Source organism: Taudactylus pleione, unplaced genomic scaffold, assembly GCF_031769625.1.
Source record: "Taudactylus pleione unplaced genomic scaffold, aTauple2 ptg000017l, whole genome shotgun sequence".
Lineage (NCBI taxonomy): Eukaryota > Metazoa > Chordata > Amphibia > Anura > Myobatrachidae > Taudactylus > Taudactylus pleione.
The window spans coordinates 36855-57199 of NW_028284419.1; the positions used below are offsets into that span (position 1 = coordinate 36855).

At 44.3% G+C, this 20345-nt stretch overlaps 2 protein-coding genes across 2 annotated transcripts in view; one reads left to right on the top strand and one right to left on the bottom strand.

The window, feature by feature from the left end:
* The window catches only part of RTCA (RNA 3'-terminal phosphate cyclase), a 29643-nt gene extending 27163 nt beyond the window's left edge, over positions 1-2480 (bottom strand). The window contains exons 1-2 of the mRNA XM_088481458.1: positions 2308-2480; positions 390-477 (exon numbers count right to left, since the gene is read on the bottom strand). Of these exons, the coding sequence (XP_088337584.1) occupies positions 390-440 (51 nt within the window). The 5' untranslated portion in view covers positions 441-477; positions 2308-2480. The remainder of the gene's footprint in view (positions 1-389; positions 478-2307) is intronic.
* A 206-nt stretch (positions 2481-2686) lies between these two features.
* DBT (dihydrolipoamide branched chain transacylase E2) overlaps positions 2687-20345 on the top strand; it is a 48927-nt gene continuing 31268 nt past the window's right edge. Inside the window, exons 1-6 of the mRNA XM_088481973.1 lie at positions 2687-2843; positions 3384-3501; positions 6767-6842; positions 7468-7649; positions 8714-8838; positions 10535-10778. Of these exons, the coding sequence (XP_088338099.1) occupies positions 2793-2843; positions 3384-3501; positions 6767-6842; positions 7468-7649; positions 8714-8838; positions 10535-10778 (796 nt within the window). The 5' untranslated portion in view covers positions 2687-2792. The remainder of the gene's footprint in view (positions 2844-3383; positions 3502-6766; positions 6843-7467; positions 7650-8713; positions 8839-10534; positions 10779-20345) is intronic.

A 20345-nucleotide genomic window follows, 5' to 3' on the forward strand; every position in this document is an offset into this window, starting at 1 on the left:
AAAAAACCCATGATGGTAATGTATTGGCTCCCGATGAAAACTAAACTTGAGAGTGCGAGAGTGTGTGTCCATTATATAAATAAAAGTTAAAAAATACTGTCTTGTATTCGAAATCAGCTCACTATTCTATCCACATGTATCAAAACAATGTTTTTACGTTTCCATGTAAACTTATTTATGTTTTTGCTCAAAACCAAATAGATACATACAGAATAACAATCAAATCATTCACCGATAAACTAACATTATTTAGTTCCATGTTACCCATCAAATACTGCCCCACAACCTGCCAACTTAATTTAAGCCACCAAAAATGGTTGCACACTTTGCCCCCACTCTTGCATAAAACAGTAAAGTGACAGTAACATAAATATTGGTTGGTCATTCACCCCCTCCATGATGCTACCATCAAGATCTATGGGTCCCTCTTCTTCTGCCATTTTTATGGCTTTCTCACTTGTGCTTCAGGTGTGGTATCTGCAAACCATAAAAAGGAGATGTCACTCTGCAGGGATTGATTTGCAACAAACATAATCTGATCACACAATGCAGTCTCAGGCTCTCACATGTATACCCAGCTCTATTTATTGGTTAAAAAGTCAAGCCACGTGTGCAGTTGCTGCAATTTGTTCCCATAATAGGTTTCTAGAGTAAGTGGTGGCTCTACCCATTATCAACGTCCTATTAACAGACATCAATAGGTATCGAAGACAGATTGGGGTCCCATGCAAGATACTGTTTGGGTCCACCTTCCCCCAATTGTCTCTGCCAAAATGCCTCTCTCATGACAGTCCCTTCAACTTTTTAATAAGAAAACTATTTAAATACTTACCCTTGTTGATATTTATATTCCCAAAGAGTATTCCTCTAACCCTCCATCCGGTCCATTTATTGTAGAACTACAAGCCGCAGCAAGTGTAATTCAGAATGTCCAAAACAGTCTGTCGGCATGGCCTTTATGGGCCGGATTCAATTAGCCATTGTAATTAACTGCAGGCTAATTGTTCAGTCGGGGCTATTCAATTAACGCGGATTTCTGGGGGAGGCTCAAACAGAAATCAGCGGGAAGAAGTGTTCCCGCTAGACTGCGGGCAGGGCAGGGAGCTGAGAGTGCAGTGCGTGAATCTCTGTGCATTCTGAAGCCGCAGCGCTCCTGAGAAGGGGGCGAGGCTGACTGGGGAGGTGGGGTGTCCTTGTGACATGCCCCCAATTTGTCACACTTGGGGGCATGCCCAGCACTTACGGAGGTGCTGGGCTTCCCCCAAGCTCTCCCCTCATGGTGAGTAGATGCTATGCTCATACGCACGGCATCTATTCACCCGGCAGAGATCAGTCACCACAATTTTTCCCACCCACTGGACACTGCGGTCTGTGGGTGGGGAAGGCACAGGTCAGCCTGTTTTAGTGGGGCACTGCTAAAAGGACAGGGCACTATTCGCCCCTTTAAAATCTGGCAGGGTGCAGCACTCCGCTAAAATAGCCTAGCAGGAACACTAAGTGTCCTTATTGCAGGATTTATATGTCTATGGGTTAACGTGTGTTAGCCACAATTTTACCTCACAAGAAAGAGGGGTTGTCATTGAATAGTCTCAGGAGTAAAAACCTGAGGCTACCACCCTTTTCCTCACATGCTAAATTGCTGGCTAATTGAAACCGGCCCTAGGTCGACATGGTCATCATGCAGGCAGTCGGCAAACAGTTTATACAGTATTTACGCCTTAACATGTGCTGTCAACATTGTGACTGTCAAGATTCACAATGCCAACATAATGACCATGTCGGTATTTTGAATATTGACACAATGTAGTCCCGATTGTAGGAGCTCAGCAAATGTGATAACACAAGTGCTTCCGGAACAGTATGCATAGCACTGTAAGTACAGCTGTGGGGCCTGTGATAAACTGAATAGACGTCTGCACTGCAGAGTGCACATCGGGGAAACATTTATAGTGTAAAAAAAAAAAAACACACACACACACACACACATATATGACAAAAAATATACTAAGATAATTTGTCTAAGCTAAAGAACAATGAAAATACAGTATTGAAAACATACAAAAGGTATTATCTCTATAAACACAATATCTGATCTATACAATAAAACGTATAAATATAGTGTGCCCTAAAGTTAAAAATAAACACCACAGTAATGCTAACGAATCATAAAAATAACCCTGTACTGCTGCCTTTATGTTGGTGAAGCTAATCATGGCCCATATACAGTATGTGGCCATAGCATGATGCAAAAGACCCACAGACAAATCCGGAGATATAAATAAACCGCACATACTAATAGCATCATACCTCGTGGTAAGCTGAGCCTGGCTGTGAATATGAGCATGCACTCGCAGTTTAGCAGCAGGCACCCACTCCTGTAGTGCCCTGTAGTGAGCCACCACCACTGATGAATAAAGCTGCTGCTGCCGGCCTCATTAGTTCACAAACTTCCTCCTAGTGGTCAGTGCAGCTGGAACGCACACACATATATGGAACGCACGGTACTTCCTAGCTATGGAACATCACCAGTGTCAAAAAGTATAAACATGCGTTTCAGATTCTAATCACAAGGATGTGTGTTATATCAGGCTGCGCCCCATTGTGTTACACTCCATCCATTACATTGAAGCCCAAGCAGTGAATTATTCCGGCGGTGATTGGCTGCCAACCTCGCACACCCCCCTCCCTCCCCCTTCTCCTTGGACTGACACATTGTTCCTGTTGCTGGCCCCTGATTGGCCACTAGCAGAACCTCACTGGAATGATTGGTAGTGCGACCTCTTCCGGGTAAGATGGCGGCTGTGAGAGCACTGAGGAGCTGCAGCCGATCATTAGGTCGTCTGGTAAGATCAGCTGCAGGTTATGTTGCTTTATACATGCCTGTTACTCAGTGACTTGGGCTGTTCCTTTCTCTGTCACTGTGTACATGACAGGTGTCTGCCTAAGCCAGGGACTAGCACACTGCCTCCATAACATGGATAAGGTGTCAACCAACATCTACAATTGTAATTTTCTGCCTTATGTACAATAACTGGTGTTCCCCACACCTCTCAGACTGTAAATTCCATTGGGCAGTACCTTCTGTTTATGCCATCTGTTTGCATCATGAGCCCATTAATGTACAGCTCTGCCTAACATGGTAGGCTTTATTAGAAAAGAAAATATTATTTAATATCAATAGCATATTCAGAGTCCGACCCTTGATATGAATCCTACTTTGCTATAAAGAGACTGTTACGTTGTGTGTGTGTGTGTGTGTGTGTGTGTGTGTGTGTGTGTGTGTGTGTGTGTGTGTGTGTGTGTGTGGTCAGTATGCATTTGGCTATAATCTGTAGTGTTGCTGTGTTTTGACATCTGTATTCTCTAATTTGTTTTTTTTTCAGACTAGTTTTAGACAGCTGACCTCACGCAACCGGTTTTTACTAGTAACATCATGCATCCAACAGCCTCACTCTGTGACCCTGCAGCCTTTTCAGCTCCGATATTTCAGAAGTGCCTCTGGTAAGAACAAGCTATTCCATTTTTAAAAACGCATAATTCAGTTCAGTCACATTATTAGTGTATTACGATGGCCAGGTCAGTCATTTAAAAGGGCCATACATGAAACATTGACATTGTTTTACAGATATGTAAAACATACATACTTGAGCGTGAATCTGATAGAATTAAGTTTCTGCATGTGTATTTTATGTGATCAATCTAAAATAGTTGCAATATCAGCCATCACATACATTTTTATTTTATTTTGTTACATGCACCCATGTGCCCCACAATGCATCGTGTTGCCCACAATTTTATATAACTTTGCCTATAGTGAGATCCAACTGCATAAGAAGAAATATTTTGGAAGGCTCATTATCTGAACTAAAAGATATGACTCATGGAGACGACAACAGACAGATTAACTTGAATACTAAAAACAGATGCTCACAGTATGACTGTCACGACCAGGGCAGTGAGGTATCAATTCCTAATAACCTTTATACCCAAAATGTCACTGTTTAGCGTAGCGTACGCATATGAAATAATCGCTTTCCAGACTTTAAGTGTGGTTCCAAAGCACAAAAGTTATTATTCACATAAAAAGCTTTTAGTTACACGCTGTAATCTAAATATAATTAGCACAAAAGATTATACATTAACAAGGTACAAAAAAAAAACATACTTACGCATGCGCACTGGCCCAGTATGCAGTATTTCAATCCTGAATTCTGCGGTCACCGTCACCCAAGGATATGGAGGAAATGACTGCCTACTGCCTCAGCTCACAAGCCTATATTCGGTACAGGTTTCAGAGACAACAAAGGCACAGAATAACAGATGCTTATTGGTTCTGGCTTCAGGTCACTCTGTTCATTGGTTAGTTCATATGGTGTCATCAGCTTTCCAACTGCTTCTTTGTGTAGGTTTCCCTTCGGAGAACTAATAAAGAAACACTACATACAGAGATACATTCTAACCTCAAATTCATATCTTGCGAATGCCTGCTGCGATCTCCTTGCCGATAGAACCGAAAATCTGCAAATAAACAGTGGTTTAGAATGGCACCAAACATGGTCTGCTTATCATGTACTAAACCTTAGATACCAAATATATGTATTTCACAATAGACTTGATAACGTATAAAACCTCTAATATTAACTTTTTAATGTGTAGGAACCTTTTTATAAGTTTTGGTATGTGTAAGTGTGAGAATATTGCGTAGTTTCGCTAAAATGTGTTGTGCGTTTATGTGTTTTGTGCTTTGATAAACATCGCAACTGTGCATCTTGTATATTTATATGTTTTATTTAAAGTATGTATGCATGTAAGTCTATGTGTGTGTTATGTAATTTCGGGTATTTGTGATGGATTAATATATATATATTATCCATTTCTAACATATTTTAACATCCAAGCATTGCCTGGACCAATTCTAAGGTGTAAATGGAAGTTTATTTCTAAACAGGGGGGGAGAGAGACCCACAGCTGCTTGCTGGTGTCACATAGTCTCGTAGCCTGGGACAGGCTATTCTTCACTTAATTAGGATGTAGATGTCAGTTCCTATGAACCAAAACAGCACCGAACAATAGGCACACAACTGCCAATGACTTGCAGGTCCATGACAGTAATTCGTAACTTTACATTTAGACCACTTCCTTTTGGCATACTAGTCTCTGTGTACATTTTAATTAATTTGTTACAGACACAAATACACATTTGTGCTGCAATCAGACTGAGCTGAAGCAGAGCATCGTCTAACTCGCTCTTCAACAGACCATCCACGACCAAATCATCAGATAATAATTTGCACGATGATCATAACCAATTATTTGATTTCGACAGAGGGGTCGGGGTCAGTGTAACTTACCTGTACGGACGCTCTGGCGGGGTCCCTCTGTTGGGGGTGTGGGCATATGGAGAGCTGCGCTGTATGCCACAGGGGTCTGGAGGCATAGTGTCCTGGTTGCTAGTGTGAGTATAGCACACTCTGGCAGCGCAACATGGGCGCCGTCATCTTGGATGAGGTCAGGTGACTCTTTTCGGCCAATCCACTCTGAGCATTCTTGGGAGCCCTGGCAACCGTTTTCACTTCCTCCAAGTATTTAAGGGCTGTATTGTAGTCCTCCATTGCCAGTGCAATGTTATTCCCAGCCTAGCTGGGTGTTAGTTCTCTGAGCTCCTTGCTATTTTTCTGATCCTGCTGTAGTCTCACATATCCATTGCTCCAGGTTCCAGCCTCTTAAGACACCCTGTGAATCGGCAGCGCTACTCCCTGCTACCACCCCCAGAGGGAGCCTTGCTTCAACAAATCTGACAGACGGTGATCCTCCCTGACTATCCAGTTGCCTGTTGTGTGTACCCACAGTCCATTTGAGTATACACCTCCGTCAGAATAATTTCCTCGCCAGTGGGTCACCCATGAGCAACACCCCTCTCAGACCACCGTCCTTTCAGTTGCAGACGTCTGCCCTCATAACCTCTCCTGGATCCACCCTGGGTTCATTTCCACAAGTACCCGATCCCCTCATGACAATGACCTTACTGTTAAATCTGATGTGGTTATAGTGTGAGGGCTTAACTTTGTTTAATATTATCCAGTGTATACATTGTTCATGGTATTCTATTATTTATTACCAGTTATTTATATAGCACTTTACAGAGAATATTTGTCCATTCACATCAGTCCCTGCCCCAGTGGAGCTCACAATCTATATTCTCTACCACATGTACATGCACATACTTACACATGAGGGTTAATTTTGTTGGGAGCTAATTAAACTACCAGTATATGTTTGGAGTGTGGGAGGAAACCGGAGCACCTGGAGGAAACCCACGCAAGCACAGGGAGAATATACAAACTCAACACAGTTAGGACTGTAGTGTACTGTGAAGCAGCAATGCTATCATTACACCGTCTGTGCTGCCCTATTATCCTTCATATACATGTCGTTGTTGGTGTTGAAGTAATAAAGAGCTACAGTCTTTATCTACATCAAATTAATAACTTTGTTCTCCGCTAATGGGCGCAGTGTTGCTGTATCATATATACTCCAACTTACTTCATTAGTATTACCATTAACACACTGTGTATTTGTCACTCTCCATTAGGCTTGGGTCCTACTGCTCTTTACTCTGTGGCAGGCTTCCTTCTTAATGGATCCCCTGTTTAAAATGCAAATATTTATCTGCAATCCACTGTAATCCCACGTCCTTTACATTTGCCTACCAGATGGGTTTAATTGTATCCACACTGCAACCAATATTCTCTGTCTATATTTCCAGCTTTAAATGGTCAGATTGTACAATTCAAGTTGTCAGACATCGGAGAAGGAATCACAGAGGTCATAGTGAAAGACTGGTAGGTGCATTATATGACCACTAAACTGATGTGTTCAATATTATTATATCATTTGTTTTTCTTTAAATTGAATAAGTAGTGAAAGATAAATTATATTGAGCTTTGCACAGATTATATGAAAAACATTAGTCAGGGCTTAAAAAGCGAGCATGGCTTGCAGCTGACTTAAATGGCTGCATATCTTGTTCCACCTATTATGTGAACGAGGACATGTCAGTTTGTGCAGTATTAGGGTTTTAAATTGCAAGGAGAAAAGAGGTCACAGAAATTGGCTATTGCCCCAGTACCCAGATCTATCTGGGGGGGGGGGGGGGGGCTCTATCTATGGCAGTTTCTGAGAACATCAGGATAACCGTCCCTCCCCTGTTTATCCTACCTGTCCCCCTCTCCAATACACTAATCATATTCTGGCACAATGAAGCATACATAGATATAATCTGTTGAAACTGACTAGTGTCTATGTATACATAACTATTGTGATATGAGTGCTATAAAAGAACTTTGTTAAATCAATCAAAAGATGCAAAAATCACAAACCTTTGATATAGGTGCAGTGTATTTCTTTATCAGTGCATTTGCTTCTGTGAGATGTTTCTATATCACACCATATAATGTCTGTACTCAGGTATGTGAAAGAAGGTGACACAGTCTCCCAGTTTGATAGTATCTGTGAGGTACAAAGTGACAAAGCCTCGGTCACCATCACCAGCCGCTATGATGGGGTAATCAGGAAGCTGTATTACAATGTCGAGGACACGGCGCTAGTTGGGAAGCCATTGGTGGATATTGACACAGATGCTTTGAAAGGTAAGTGAGCTTGCTCCAAGTGTTTACAAGGAGGTCCTGTGAGTCAGGCTGCTGATTGACTTGGACCTCAAGGAATATCCATTGTAGAGTTTTGCTTCATCCGGGATACATTCACCATTATGTAGTGTCCAAAATAGGACGTTGCATAACAGCCTTCATACTTAGAATGCATGTAATATGTACACAAAAATACACATGACCCATGACACACATTGCAATTGTAGTATGTTCTGTACGAGGTATGCTATTAAATAGTCTAAACAACTATACATGGGCAGTAATAGTAATAGAATGACAGTGAAGCTGCTCACACAATGTAATTTTGCCTTTACCACATTTGTTTAAACCATATAATTGAAAGAATTTAAAATATTGCACTTTTCCTCAATAATCATTACACTATGTTTGTCTGTGCAAAATATTTTGGGAAGATTTAGCAATGATACCAAGTATGCTTTGTGCAAGTACACATTGATTGTGATTAATGAATTTGATAGATGTATCAAAACGGGTTTGGTACGGGATGAAGGCACTCGGGATTACCGCGGTCAGTATCCAGATGGTAGGTATGCTAACCCTACTCCTAACCCTCCCTCTCCGGTGCCTAAACCTAACCTCCCCCCAGTGCCTAATCCTAACCTCCCCCACCCCGCACCCTAAGCCTAACCCTCCCCCCGTGCCTAATCCTAACCTCCCTGCTCCCTATGCCTAACCCTCCCTCTAGTTCCTAACCCCAACCCCGCTACTTACCTTTGGGATGCCGGCACTGGGATTCTGACAAGTGTCGAGGTTCCGGCACCGGTATTCTAAGCGCCAGCATTCCCTTTCCTGGGATATTGACCGGGTACCTATCAAAACATGTTACACGTATGTTCCGTTTTACTGCTTGAACAAACCTCATAATACCAAACTTGGCATTTTTTATTTTAAACTTCACCAGCTCATACATTTTATACAGTGACTTTATTGTCTGGAGAGTAAGCTCATGGAAAAAAATCAACCAGTTGCAGAGCTTGTATTCCCTGTTACATCTTTGTAATTGCTAATCATTTTACGCTCTCTAGATGTGGCCTCTGAGGAGGATGTTGTAGAAACACCTGCAGTGTCTCAAGAGCATACACACCAAGAAATAAAGGGACACAAGACACTAGCCACGCCAGCCGTGAGACGCCTTGCTATGGAGAACAATGTAAGTCTCCTTACTTTGTATCCTACATTCCCTGATACACATGAATGGTAATATACATTTAGGTGCAGAGTAAATTAAGCATGAGGATCAGCTGCACACATATTGGGTAATTACAGGAGGATAAAATCTCTTGCATTTTGCTCGCACATCATTAGGACTCGAGGAAAATCAAGCAAGGGTTTCCTGCCCGGATAACCAGTCGGAGCCTCATTGCTTAGTGACTCTGCCACATAATGTCTGGGCTATACAAACTAAATTAAATGTACTGATTAGTATAGACACAGGAGGTTATATTATGTTGATTTATGTGATGGTAGATTTTACTTTCTGTCTGCAGCTTACATATTTCCATCTGTGATTCCTAGTAAATAAGGCTTAACTCTTCATTCTCTGGTAATTTGGGATAATACTACTTGTTGGAGTGTATAGATATCTTCTCCTTTTAAAAAAAAAATAAATTATATTGTAAAACCGTATAGGGCCAAATTCTGATTTTGACATAGCTGCGACTGCCTTAAGGTGGCCATACATGGTCCGTGTAGGGCGACTGCCGATCAGTCAGCATACGGATCGTGCTGTCACCGCCGGTAATCGTGCGGTCCCCGCAGACTGCATGATATGCCGGCTTGACCCTTCATCATCTGAATAGGATCGTACATCGCATCCCAGGTCAGATGGTTTTGCAGGAAGACCTGGGGATGCGACGTACGACCACGTAGCACGATATCAGGTACGATATCGTGCCCATACATGGCACGATATAGTACCTATATCGTGCCGATCCGTCGGATCGGCACGCATATCGTGCCGTGTATGGGGGCCTTTAGAGTCTTTTGTGTCTGCAACTTTATGCTGAGGCTAGGATAAACCCTTCTACTGGTGTACAACCATGCATCTGAATGCACAAGGGGTGTGATGCCCACCTTGAGTGCCTGTAGTCGCAACCATCTGAAGCATTAGGGCTTGTACCAGCCCCATGCTAGGTCTAGAATCTACATCAGAGTAGGGCTTCCAATGTACGCGTTTAAGCGGCTGAGTCCAAAACCATATTTACTTTTGTTAACTTCTTTTAGTTTTCTTTATTATATTATTTTTTTACAATTTTTTTTAATAATCTTCCTCAAGTAAAACAGTAGGCGCTATTTAATGCTAGTAGAATGCTGCTAATTGTGGGCTTTATTTTCAAAAAGCTAAAAATTGCCCAGTGCTAACTCTCTATTGTGTTCCCTCTCGCCTCCGGTTACACAAGTGCACCTAAATTCCCTCTATAGAACATAGGCTTGTGGAGGAAGATGGTGGCGTTTCTGGAGGAGCAGCAATATTTACTCCATAAAAGGATTTTAATTTCCTGTCTGCTGAGCTGACAGAGATCGGGTCTCATCCTTCACGCTTTAATGGGGTGTATTTTGCACATTGTTGGGCTAACATTGTCCAAAGTAAAATGTATCTTCAGACACAAAAGCATCCTATACAATTAAGACTGTCCCAATAAAGTCCTATTCTCCCTGTCATCTTTATACAAATTTCCAAGGTATTAGCATAACATTGGTGATAAATTGTAATTATCAAATAAGTAAACTCTTCTGGTATAAGTGTCGGGTACGGCCTCTAGATAAAATGATATATATATTATTGACGGGTGTACTTAAAGAGTTTTGTTATAATCTTTTATGTTTTTCTATTCTGATTTCTTCAGATAAAACTTAGTGAAGTAGTGGGCAGTGGACGGGATGGACGTATACTAAAAGAAGACATTCTTAGCTTTTTGGCCAAGCAAACGGGTGCCATATTGCCACCTTCTCCTCAAATGGAAATCATAACACCTCCTCCAAAAGCAGAGATTTCTAAACCATTTAAGAAAGAAGTAACTTCCAGCATTCCGGTTTCCATTACCAAACCCATCGAATTCTCAGGGAAGGATGTCACAGAGCCCTTAAAAGGTAACATGGAGCCTGCAAGCACACTATACTCCTTCAATAAATGCTTCCTGCACGATCGTGTAGGGCTTGAAGAGTATCCACCAAGGTTACAGTTGGAGTGTGGATAGACAGTAAAAAGGTTGACCGTGTCTAGATAGACACCAGATGTTAGAAAGTCAATAGTTTGATAGGGACAAAAGGTCGACACGCTAAAGGTTGACATGAAATAAGGTCGACACAAAAAATGGTTGACATTTTCTTTTTTGTTTTCTAACCCTAATCATCACCCTAACCCTCCCTCCTGGTGCCTAACCCTAACCGTCGGGGTAAGTTCCTAACCCTAAGAAGATAATGTGGTGAACAGCGCTCATCCAAAATGTGGTGATGTGGGGGAAAGGGGGGGTGTTGGGGAGGGGGGAGATGTTGGAGCGGATGGAGGGAGAGGGTAGGAGATGATGGGGATGGAGAGTGAAAGATGTGTTTGTGTGTGTAAATGTGGGGGCGGGGTGGACAGAGGAGTTCTGCACCATCTGCAGGAGTCAATGGTCCTGTTTGGAACTAGATATGATTATGGGGGTTATGGGGGTCGGGTGCGCTCTTCCTGCTGGTGTAGGGCAAGGTGTTGTGATTCGTGTACTGAACCACGTTATGTTGAATAAAAGACAGACAACAAAATTGGGGGGCCAAACAGTTTATTGAGTAGGCACAATGCTGCTTCAGAGTGGTCCAGGGGAGAGGGGATGTGAGGTCGGTGGGAAGTGGAAGAGGAGGGGCTGTATTGGATTACGGGCAGTGTACTTGACTAGCTCAGCATGGGAAGGTGGGGTTGACCCTTTCACCTCTTCCCTGCTGGACCTTTGGTGGACAGTCTTGTGAGCAGTCTGGATATGTATGGTGCCAGTAAAGTTGGTAATAAGTTCTAGTGTTTGGTGGCGTCCTGCACGGTGGTGTAGAAAAGTTCTTACTTACCGATAGGTGCTTGTGAGGTATACTGATGCGGCCGAAGTGTTTCTTAATGAGGTAAGACTTCCCTCCTCCTGGCGTGGACTGCTGGTTCTGTTGGAACTCGGGTGGTGCAGTATGTTTCTCAGTGGGGGGGCGGGCCTCACCGGTGCGTTGGTGAACCCCACGAGCCTGTGGAGTTCTATGAGCAACCGCTTGGTGGCGACGACTGTGTGGTAAGGTGGAAGTATCCATCCACCCAGGCCCAGATGAGGGTGCCGTTAGCTGATGGTGCTGTCGGCTGGCCTGCGGTGGTGGGTGCCCTTCCTCTCTGTGAGTGCCTGCACTCTCCGTCTATGCTGAGCGCATTGGGGTTTGTGGCTGGATGTGGTAAACTGGGGTGTGCTCGATCCAGTCCAGGACAGGCTGCCGATCGTTGAGGTTGCTCACAGCTGCCTGGACCGGTGAGTGCCCTGTGTCGCAATGGGTGTTGATGGAGCAGTAGCTACAGGTTGGGTGGTTCTTCGTGAGCGGTGATGTGCGCTGGTTAGGGGGTCACAGCGCCGGTTCAGGATACCGGTGTGGACGTGCCCAAGGTTGAGGGAGGAGATGGGGTCTGTATTAGTGCGGTCTCCAACGCATTTCGGCTCGTGAGCCTAACCCTCCGGTAAGTGCTTAACCTTAATCCTGAACCTAACCATAAATTAAAAAAAAGCATATGTCGACCATTTTTGTGTTGACCTTTGACCCTGTTGACAATTCGTACATGTCAACCTTCTTATATGTCGACCTTTTGTCCCTGTCAACATTGACTATCTAACATCTGGTGTCCATCTAGAACTTACCAACTTTTTTACTGTCTATCTATAGACCGGATCTCTAAAGTGGGATATATGGAATATAAACACTGTTCACTGAAAACACAGTTAAAGCCATCTTTAACAAAAAATAAGTTATTCACAAGGATCTAGTTAGTATTTATCACCTTAATTATTCTCATCATTAACATTTATTTTTAATACGCTACAAATTCTGCTGCTCCAGTCAAGTGGGTACACACCTGAAAGATATATTTGCGGATAAAGTGATCTGCAGATATATCTTTAGATGATGGTTGTTGATAGACACTGAATGGCCATCATTTAACCTCCCCGTGGCTGCCGCTATGTGTGTACGGGCGGTCTGCAGACTGCTCGTACACACTTGCCGATGGACAGATATGTCTGCAGACATATCTGTCCATCGGCTGTGCAGCACAGCCAATGCGATATGTCTATAAATGACACGGTTCACAGACATATCGTCTGTACACACTGGCCGACAGCCAGCAGATATATTGGCCAATCAATTTATTGGCCAATATATATCGACCAGTGTGTACCCAGCTTTAGAGTACAAATCACATGAATACTAATTAAATGTAACAACAAAACAAAAGTATGAATACAGGTTCAATTCCTACAAATGAGAATAAAAATAGCATAGATTCCGTAAGTACAAGTTAATTATCAGGGTAACGCTCACACAAATAAAAGTTAAACATTGAAGGTAGACAAAGAATATAGATATATTAGACATGGGGTAGGGAGGTCCCTGCTTGTGAGAGCCTACAGTTTAGTGCAGTAGTTCTCAACTCCAATCCGCGCATACCTCCAACAGGTCATGATTTGTGGATTTCTTTATTCATGCACAGGTGAGTTAATTTATATTGCAGGGACAGTAATTATCCAACTTGGTTCCAGAGACTTAAATCTTGAAAACATGAGCTGTTGAGGATACTGGAGTTGAGAACCACTGTTCTTAAGAGAGGAAGGGGGACAAGCAGAGATGTGGCAGATGCAACAAATAAATTGAGTGGGTAAGTAGTGGTCTGGGAGGGGGTGGAAAAGGCTAAAATTAAGAGGTTGGTTTGGAGATTGTGGCAGAGTCTGCTCAGGCATGAGGTAGGAAGTTCCTTAAGTGGAGAGAAGCACGGGAGAAGTTTTGGAGGCAGGAGTGAGATGTGGTTATTAGAGGGGAGGAAAGGCATAGATCAGAGCCACTTGGGATGTATTCATGATGAGATCAAAAGTATAAAGTCAATGCATTTGTGAGGACTTAGTATGTGAGGATGAACAGCTCAACTTTAATTTAGTTCTGAAGGCATTGTGAAACCAGTGAAAGGATTTGCAGAGTGGTGCAGTGGCGAGGGAGCGAATGGATGGGGAAGAGGTAGTGAATGGATATGAGTTTTTTTGCAGACAAATCTCTTATTCCAGAGTGCACAGGAGAAAGGGAGGTTGGTAGGGCGAGGAACAAGATGTTGGGAAGTTTTGTGTTGAATTCAGAAGCGTGAGCATCGCAGGCAGTCAGGAGTGGAATGAGAACAGGTGCTGGGGTAGAATGACTGTAGTTTGGTTACGCACCGACTTATGTGTGTGCTTGGTCTAGAGTATTTGAAGTTGAAAGCAGGCAAATAAATTAGAAGGGGTAGGACTGAGATACTAAAGAGCGATAAGTTGTAGGAAGAGTAAGACACAAAGGCCCTCATTCAGAGCCACTCGCTAGCGGCAGTACGCTCGTTTCCGAGCGATGTTCGCACATCTGCGCATGCGTACGGTTTTTAGTACGCATGCGCGAACCAGTCAGTGCGGCCGAAAATCGTTGGTACGCAATATAGCGAGGGCCTGCTATTTTGAGTGACAGAATGAGGCATATGTGGGTGGTAACAGGGGAAGGTGCTTGAAAACGGGGAGTGGAGATCCGAACGCAGGCGTGCTTAAAGGTCAAAACGGGCGTTTTAAGGGAGTGCATAATTAATACAGCAGCGTCATTGACCACGTCACTTGGTTTTTTTTAACTCAGAACTGCTCGCAAAATAGCGGTTGAAAACACCAACCACAAGAATAGCGAGCAGTTCATACGCTGTACGATGTACTCGATTAATCTAATAAATAGCGGACATGACGTATGGTGCGTGCGGCCAGGGGGCGTTTTTATCAAAAAAACGAGCGTATGTTTTGCTCGCTCGTTCAGACTTAGAGGTGGGAACAGACTGCAATTTGCGAACGGATCATTTGAATAGCCACCCCTTGTTTTTGAACGAACGACCACAAATAGCGAACGGCTCTGAATCAGGCCCAAAGTTGGTTAGGAGAGAGGGGTAAGAGGGAGCGCATAGAGGAAGGTGTGGAACAGGGAGGATTCGTAGTAAGATACTGTATGTCATAAATACTGTGGATATGGAGAAGGGATATAGGTAATGCCGAGAAGCTGGACAGTCCAAGATTATAGGATATTAGTGAGACAAATTTAGTAGAAAAAAAAAAGGAAGGCGGGATAAATGAGATTCTGGGGTAAATTTACTAAGAATCGAGTCTGGTCGAGTTAGCAATCTCTGAAGAGTTTGGGCATTTTTTTCCACTTGCAAATTTACTAATGTAAAACTCGGGAGAGAGATCTCCTTTGCTACGGGAAAATACTGGAGAGTTAGCAACTCTCTTCGGCTAAACTCGAGAACCTTTTCACTAGTGAAGATAGGATTCGGGAATTTACCAAGATGAGAGTTTCTAAACTCTCATGAGAACGGACAACACTCCTGTAAAAATGTGTGAAATCAATTCACCTGAGTTTGGCAGAAACCTACACAGAGCAGTGTGATCCATGTTTGTTTCTGCCTGTAAATAGAAAAAAAAGGGTTAATTTTTTTTTAAATGACGTAGGGTCCCCCTACCCCAAAAGCATAACCAGCCCCGGACTTGTCAGCCAGTCCTGGTTCCAAAAATTACGGACAACAAAACGAGTCGGGTTCCACCGTAATTTAGGAACCAGCACCAGGCTGCAGGACCAGTCCTGGTTTTAATTATAAGGGGGAAAAAAATGCAAAGGGGGTCCCCCTATAATTAAAACCAGCACCAGCCCCAAACCGACCGGTGTATAATTCCAGAGCCCGGAGACCCTATTACCGGGTCTCCAGGGCCAAAGCATTCTGACCCCAAGCCGGTCAGGCCAAGCCACAAGAAGTGCTCCACCCTCTCCCGAACCCTAGGCTTGGTCTGAAGCCCAGGGCTCTTCCCCGCACCCCTGGGCTGTGGGTACGGGGGTAGTTAGGTGTAAAATCAAAGTAAACTATTGTATTTTACAGTGGAACTACAGGTGCCAGCATGGCTGCCCTTTGACACTTGTGGAATTACAAGTGCCAGCAGGCGGCTGGCACCCGTACCTCCACTGTAAAATAAATAGTTAAATAAAGACATAACGCACACACCTTAGATAGATACTCGGGTGAGTAATCTCCTTCCAAACTTGTTACTCGTGGGAGAAATCTCAATCTGCTTCACCATCGGCCACCTCTCTCTCAGCTAAACACACTTCTTAGTAAATTTGCGAGTTTCAGGAGCTTCAAATCACCCGAGTTTCGGCGATGATAATCGAGTTTAAAAAAGAAAACTCGACCAGACTCGATTCGTAGTAAATTTACCCCTCTGAGTGGAGGTGAGGGGGAGTGGGTTGTGAAGACAGGAGGTAAGACAATTGCAATTAAAACAGTGCAGAGGCAAGACTAAAGTAACAGTGTAGAAAGGTTATAGCGATGTATAGGTAGGAGACAAATTATAGAGCAGAAGTTAAAGCTAATCAGTGGTTAGAGGATTACCAGTCTATAGGGAAAGAATCAATGCATCCACTGCTTGCAGAATGACAAAAGTGGAGGAGACTGTAGCAGCTTGGGTGGTGATGACCTACACCAGCAGACCTCAGGAATGTGTTCGCCCATGCAATGCAGTAACAGTTGCAGGAGGATTGATTGTATAGGCAGTGTTTGTATGTTTTTGAATGCCGATAGTGGAGACAGGGACTGGATTGGGACCTTTGTAGTCCTTAGATAGTGTTTGCTGCAATGATTGACGTTTGGTGGTTCAGTAGATTATGCCACAGTGATTGACATATATCAGTAGATTATCGTATCGAAACAGAAAATTATATAATTTATATAATTTCTTGTTTTATGTGAAATTTGGATGCAGCCATGCAAATCACTTTATTTGGTTACTTTTATCTATATGTATAGTGCCTACATATTATGTAGCATTTACTGAGCACATTTATTCATTCACTGCCTGCAGTGGAGATTACAATCTATATTTCCATTTAACCTTCCAGTTGTTCTCTGGAGAGTAGAATGGAGCCATAGGAAACCAACACAAGCATAGTGAGAACATAGAAAATCCACACAGACCCTTGGCCAGAATCCGTTCCATGACACCATGGCAGTAAAGTTTAGTACTATGTTTCAGTGGCGTAACTAGGGCAGGGCGAGCGGGGTGCGTGCCCTGGGCGCCGTGGGTCCCCCTTATGCAGGCACCCAGTAGTGATCCCCCCTATCTAGTGCCCCCTGTAGTGATCCCCCCAGTGCAGTGCCCCTAGCAGTAAGCCCCTTATATAGTGCCCCCAGCAGTAGTCCCCCCCCCCCCCCATGCAGTGCCCCCAGTAGTGGTCCCCCTTATGCAGCTCCAGTAGTGACCCCCCCCTATCCAATGCCCCCTTTAGTGGTCCTTCCTATTACTGCCCCCAGTAGTGGTCCCTCCAGTGCAGTGCCCCTAGTAGTAGGCCCCTTTTATAATGCCCCCAGTAGTAGTTCTCAGTAGAGGTTCCCCCTCCCGATTAAGTGCCCCCAGTAGTAGCCCCCCCAGTAATGATGCCCCCAGTAGTAGCGCCCCCGTTGTGCCCCCACCCCCAGTAGATCTTTCAGCAGTCTGTGGAACAGCTTGGAACCGTTTTGAACCAACATCTTTTCCCTCTTCTACACACTGCTATTCCTAGCAAGCCCTTAACACAGGTTATAAGGCACCAGGCCTCCTGAATAGCAATGCCGGTATGCATAACAGAACATAGGACTCAATCCAATTAGGTGCGAGTTCCAATTAGAAATGCCAATACGCGCTACTCATGATAAGGTTGCGCAAAGTTTGTAGAAAAAGCAAACTGGGAGAAGAGCATGAAAAAGAAACCATCCTGGGCCCCCAAAAATTGGCAACTGAGATACCTGTTCTACATCATTTACACCTCCACATACCTATCCCGCATAATTTACACCTCCACACCTCTGTTCCACATACTTGTCCCACATTATTTACACCTCCACATACCTGTTCTACATCATTTAAACCTCCACATACCTGTTCTACATCATTTACACCTCCACATACCTGTCCCGCATCATTTACACCTCCCACACACCTGTACCGCATCATTTACACCTCCCACACACCTGTCCCGCATGGTTTACCCCTCCACACACCTGTCCCGCATGGTTTACCCCTCCACACACCTGTCCCGCATGGTTTACCCCTCCACACACCTGTCCCGCATGGTTTACCCCTCCACACACCTGTCCCGCATGGTTTACCCCTCCACACACCTGTCCCGCATGGTTTACCCCTCCACACACCTGTCCCGCATGGTTTACCCCTCCACACACCTGTCCCGCATGGTTTACCCCTCCACACACCTGTCCCGCATGGTTTACCCCTCCACACACCTGTCCCGCATGGTTTACCCCTCCACACACCTGTCCCGCATGGTTTACCCCTCCACACACCTGTCCCGCATGGTTTACCCCTCCACACACCTGTCCCGCATGGTTTACCCCTCCACACACCTGTCCCGCATGGTTTACCCCTCCACACACCTGTCCCGCATGGTTTACCCCTCCACACACCTGTCCCGCATGGTTTACCCCTCCACACACCTGTCCCGCATTGTTTACCCCTCCACACACCTGTCCCGCATTGTTTACCCCTCCACACACCTGTCCCGCATTGTTTACCCCTCCACACACCTGTCCCGCATTGTTTACCCCTCCACACACCTGTCCCGCATTGTTTACCCCTCTACATACCTGTCCCGCATCGTTTACCCCTCCACACACCTGTCCCGCATTGTTTACCCCTCTACATACCTGTCCCGCATCGTTTACCCCTCCACACACCTGTCCCGCATTGTTTACCCCTCTACATACCTGTCCCGCATCGTTTACCCCTCCACACACCTGTTCCGCATCGTTTACCCCTCTACACACCTGTCCCGCATCGTTTACCCCTCCACACACCTGTCCCGCATCGTTTACCCCTCCACACACCTGTCCCGCATTGTTTAACCCTCCACACACCTGTCCCGCATCGTTTAACCTTTTATTAAGAGAAAATCACCTGAGAACTGACATGTCTTTATTGGCCAAATTATGCTATTTAAACCCCTCAGAGTGCATAATTATTCATAGGGAGGGGCAGGGATGGACAGACTTGATTACATCATGTACTGTAAGCTTCCCCTCTCTCCCCTCCCTTTCCCCACCCTCTCCCCTAACTCCACTGTAGGCAAGGTGGGTGGGTGGAGATTTATGTGCTGCTCCCTGCATGGAGCATGGCGCCCTACACGCCAGTGTACTGTTCATAATGGTGTGGCTGGCAGATTGCAGAATTGCCACAATCGATTGAAAAAGGGAAAGATTTTTCTACACAATCGATTGAAAATTGCACGATTGCTGCAATCAATTGCTGATGTATGGGGGCCTATAGGTTCTTCCCTGTGTCTCAAAATTTTTACCTTTAAAAATAAAGATTTCCCTACCTTTTCACATGCTCGGGGTGCGCACAAACGTGAATTGGATTGCAACTGAAATTCGTGGTGTGATTTTGCCGTGAGAATGGCTCGCAGGGCCCAGCTTGCACCTAATTGGATTGGCACCATAGATTTTAAAGTATAGAGATTTATGCAGAGTTGTGGGTAAAGGTAACATATGTCACTCCAGAAAGATGTATATGCTTCTGTATGTGTGGCTCTGCGTATTGGGGTAAATTCATTAGTTTGTGTAGAGCTATGTTGATGATGATTAGATGTGTGGTGGACACTATAGCAATTAAAACCACCGTGTGGTATTCCCCTGCCAATAATACCCACCTGCTCTAACCGTTCAGCATGGGGCTGAATTCCCTAAGGCAGTGGTGGTTCTCAATCTCTGTCCTCAGGACCCCACACAGTTCACATTTTCCAGGTAACCTAGCAGGTGCACAGGTCTACTCACTACTCACTGACACATTTAAAAAAATCCACAGGTGGTGTTAATTATTTGACTTGTGATTCTGTGAGGAGACCTGGAAAACATGCATTGTTTATTGTCCTGAGGACCGAGTTTGAGAACAAAGTGCCCTAAGGAAAGGGGCCTGCAAAACAAATGAGGCCTAGGAGAAAAAAGAGAGGGGCACACTTTATGCAGTAAGCTCTTATATAGTGTATTATAACTCCGGTCCTCAGGGACCTCTTAAACTGGCCATACACCTAAAGATTATCTTCCAACCAGCCAACTAGTTGGCTGGTTGGAATAAAAGTATGGTAATGTATGGGAGCAATTGACAATCAGCCATTTGCTTATAAAAAAAATACCAGAAAATGAACGAAAATGCTCATTCGGACAAGTTGGTTAAATCAGTTTGATTTCACCAATTTGTCTGAACGACTGTATTTGTCCATTTACTGGCATTTGGGAGCAAATGGCCGATTATCATTTGCTCCCATACATTATAAGATCTTCGTTCCAACCAGCCGACTAGTTAGTGCACGGGTGTAGTCATTACTGGCTGACACATCTTAAAAGATCTACAGATGGTT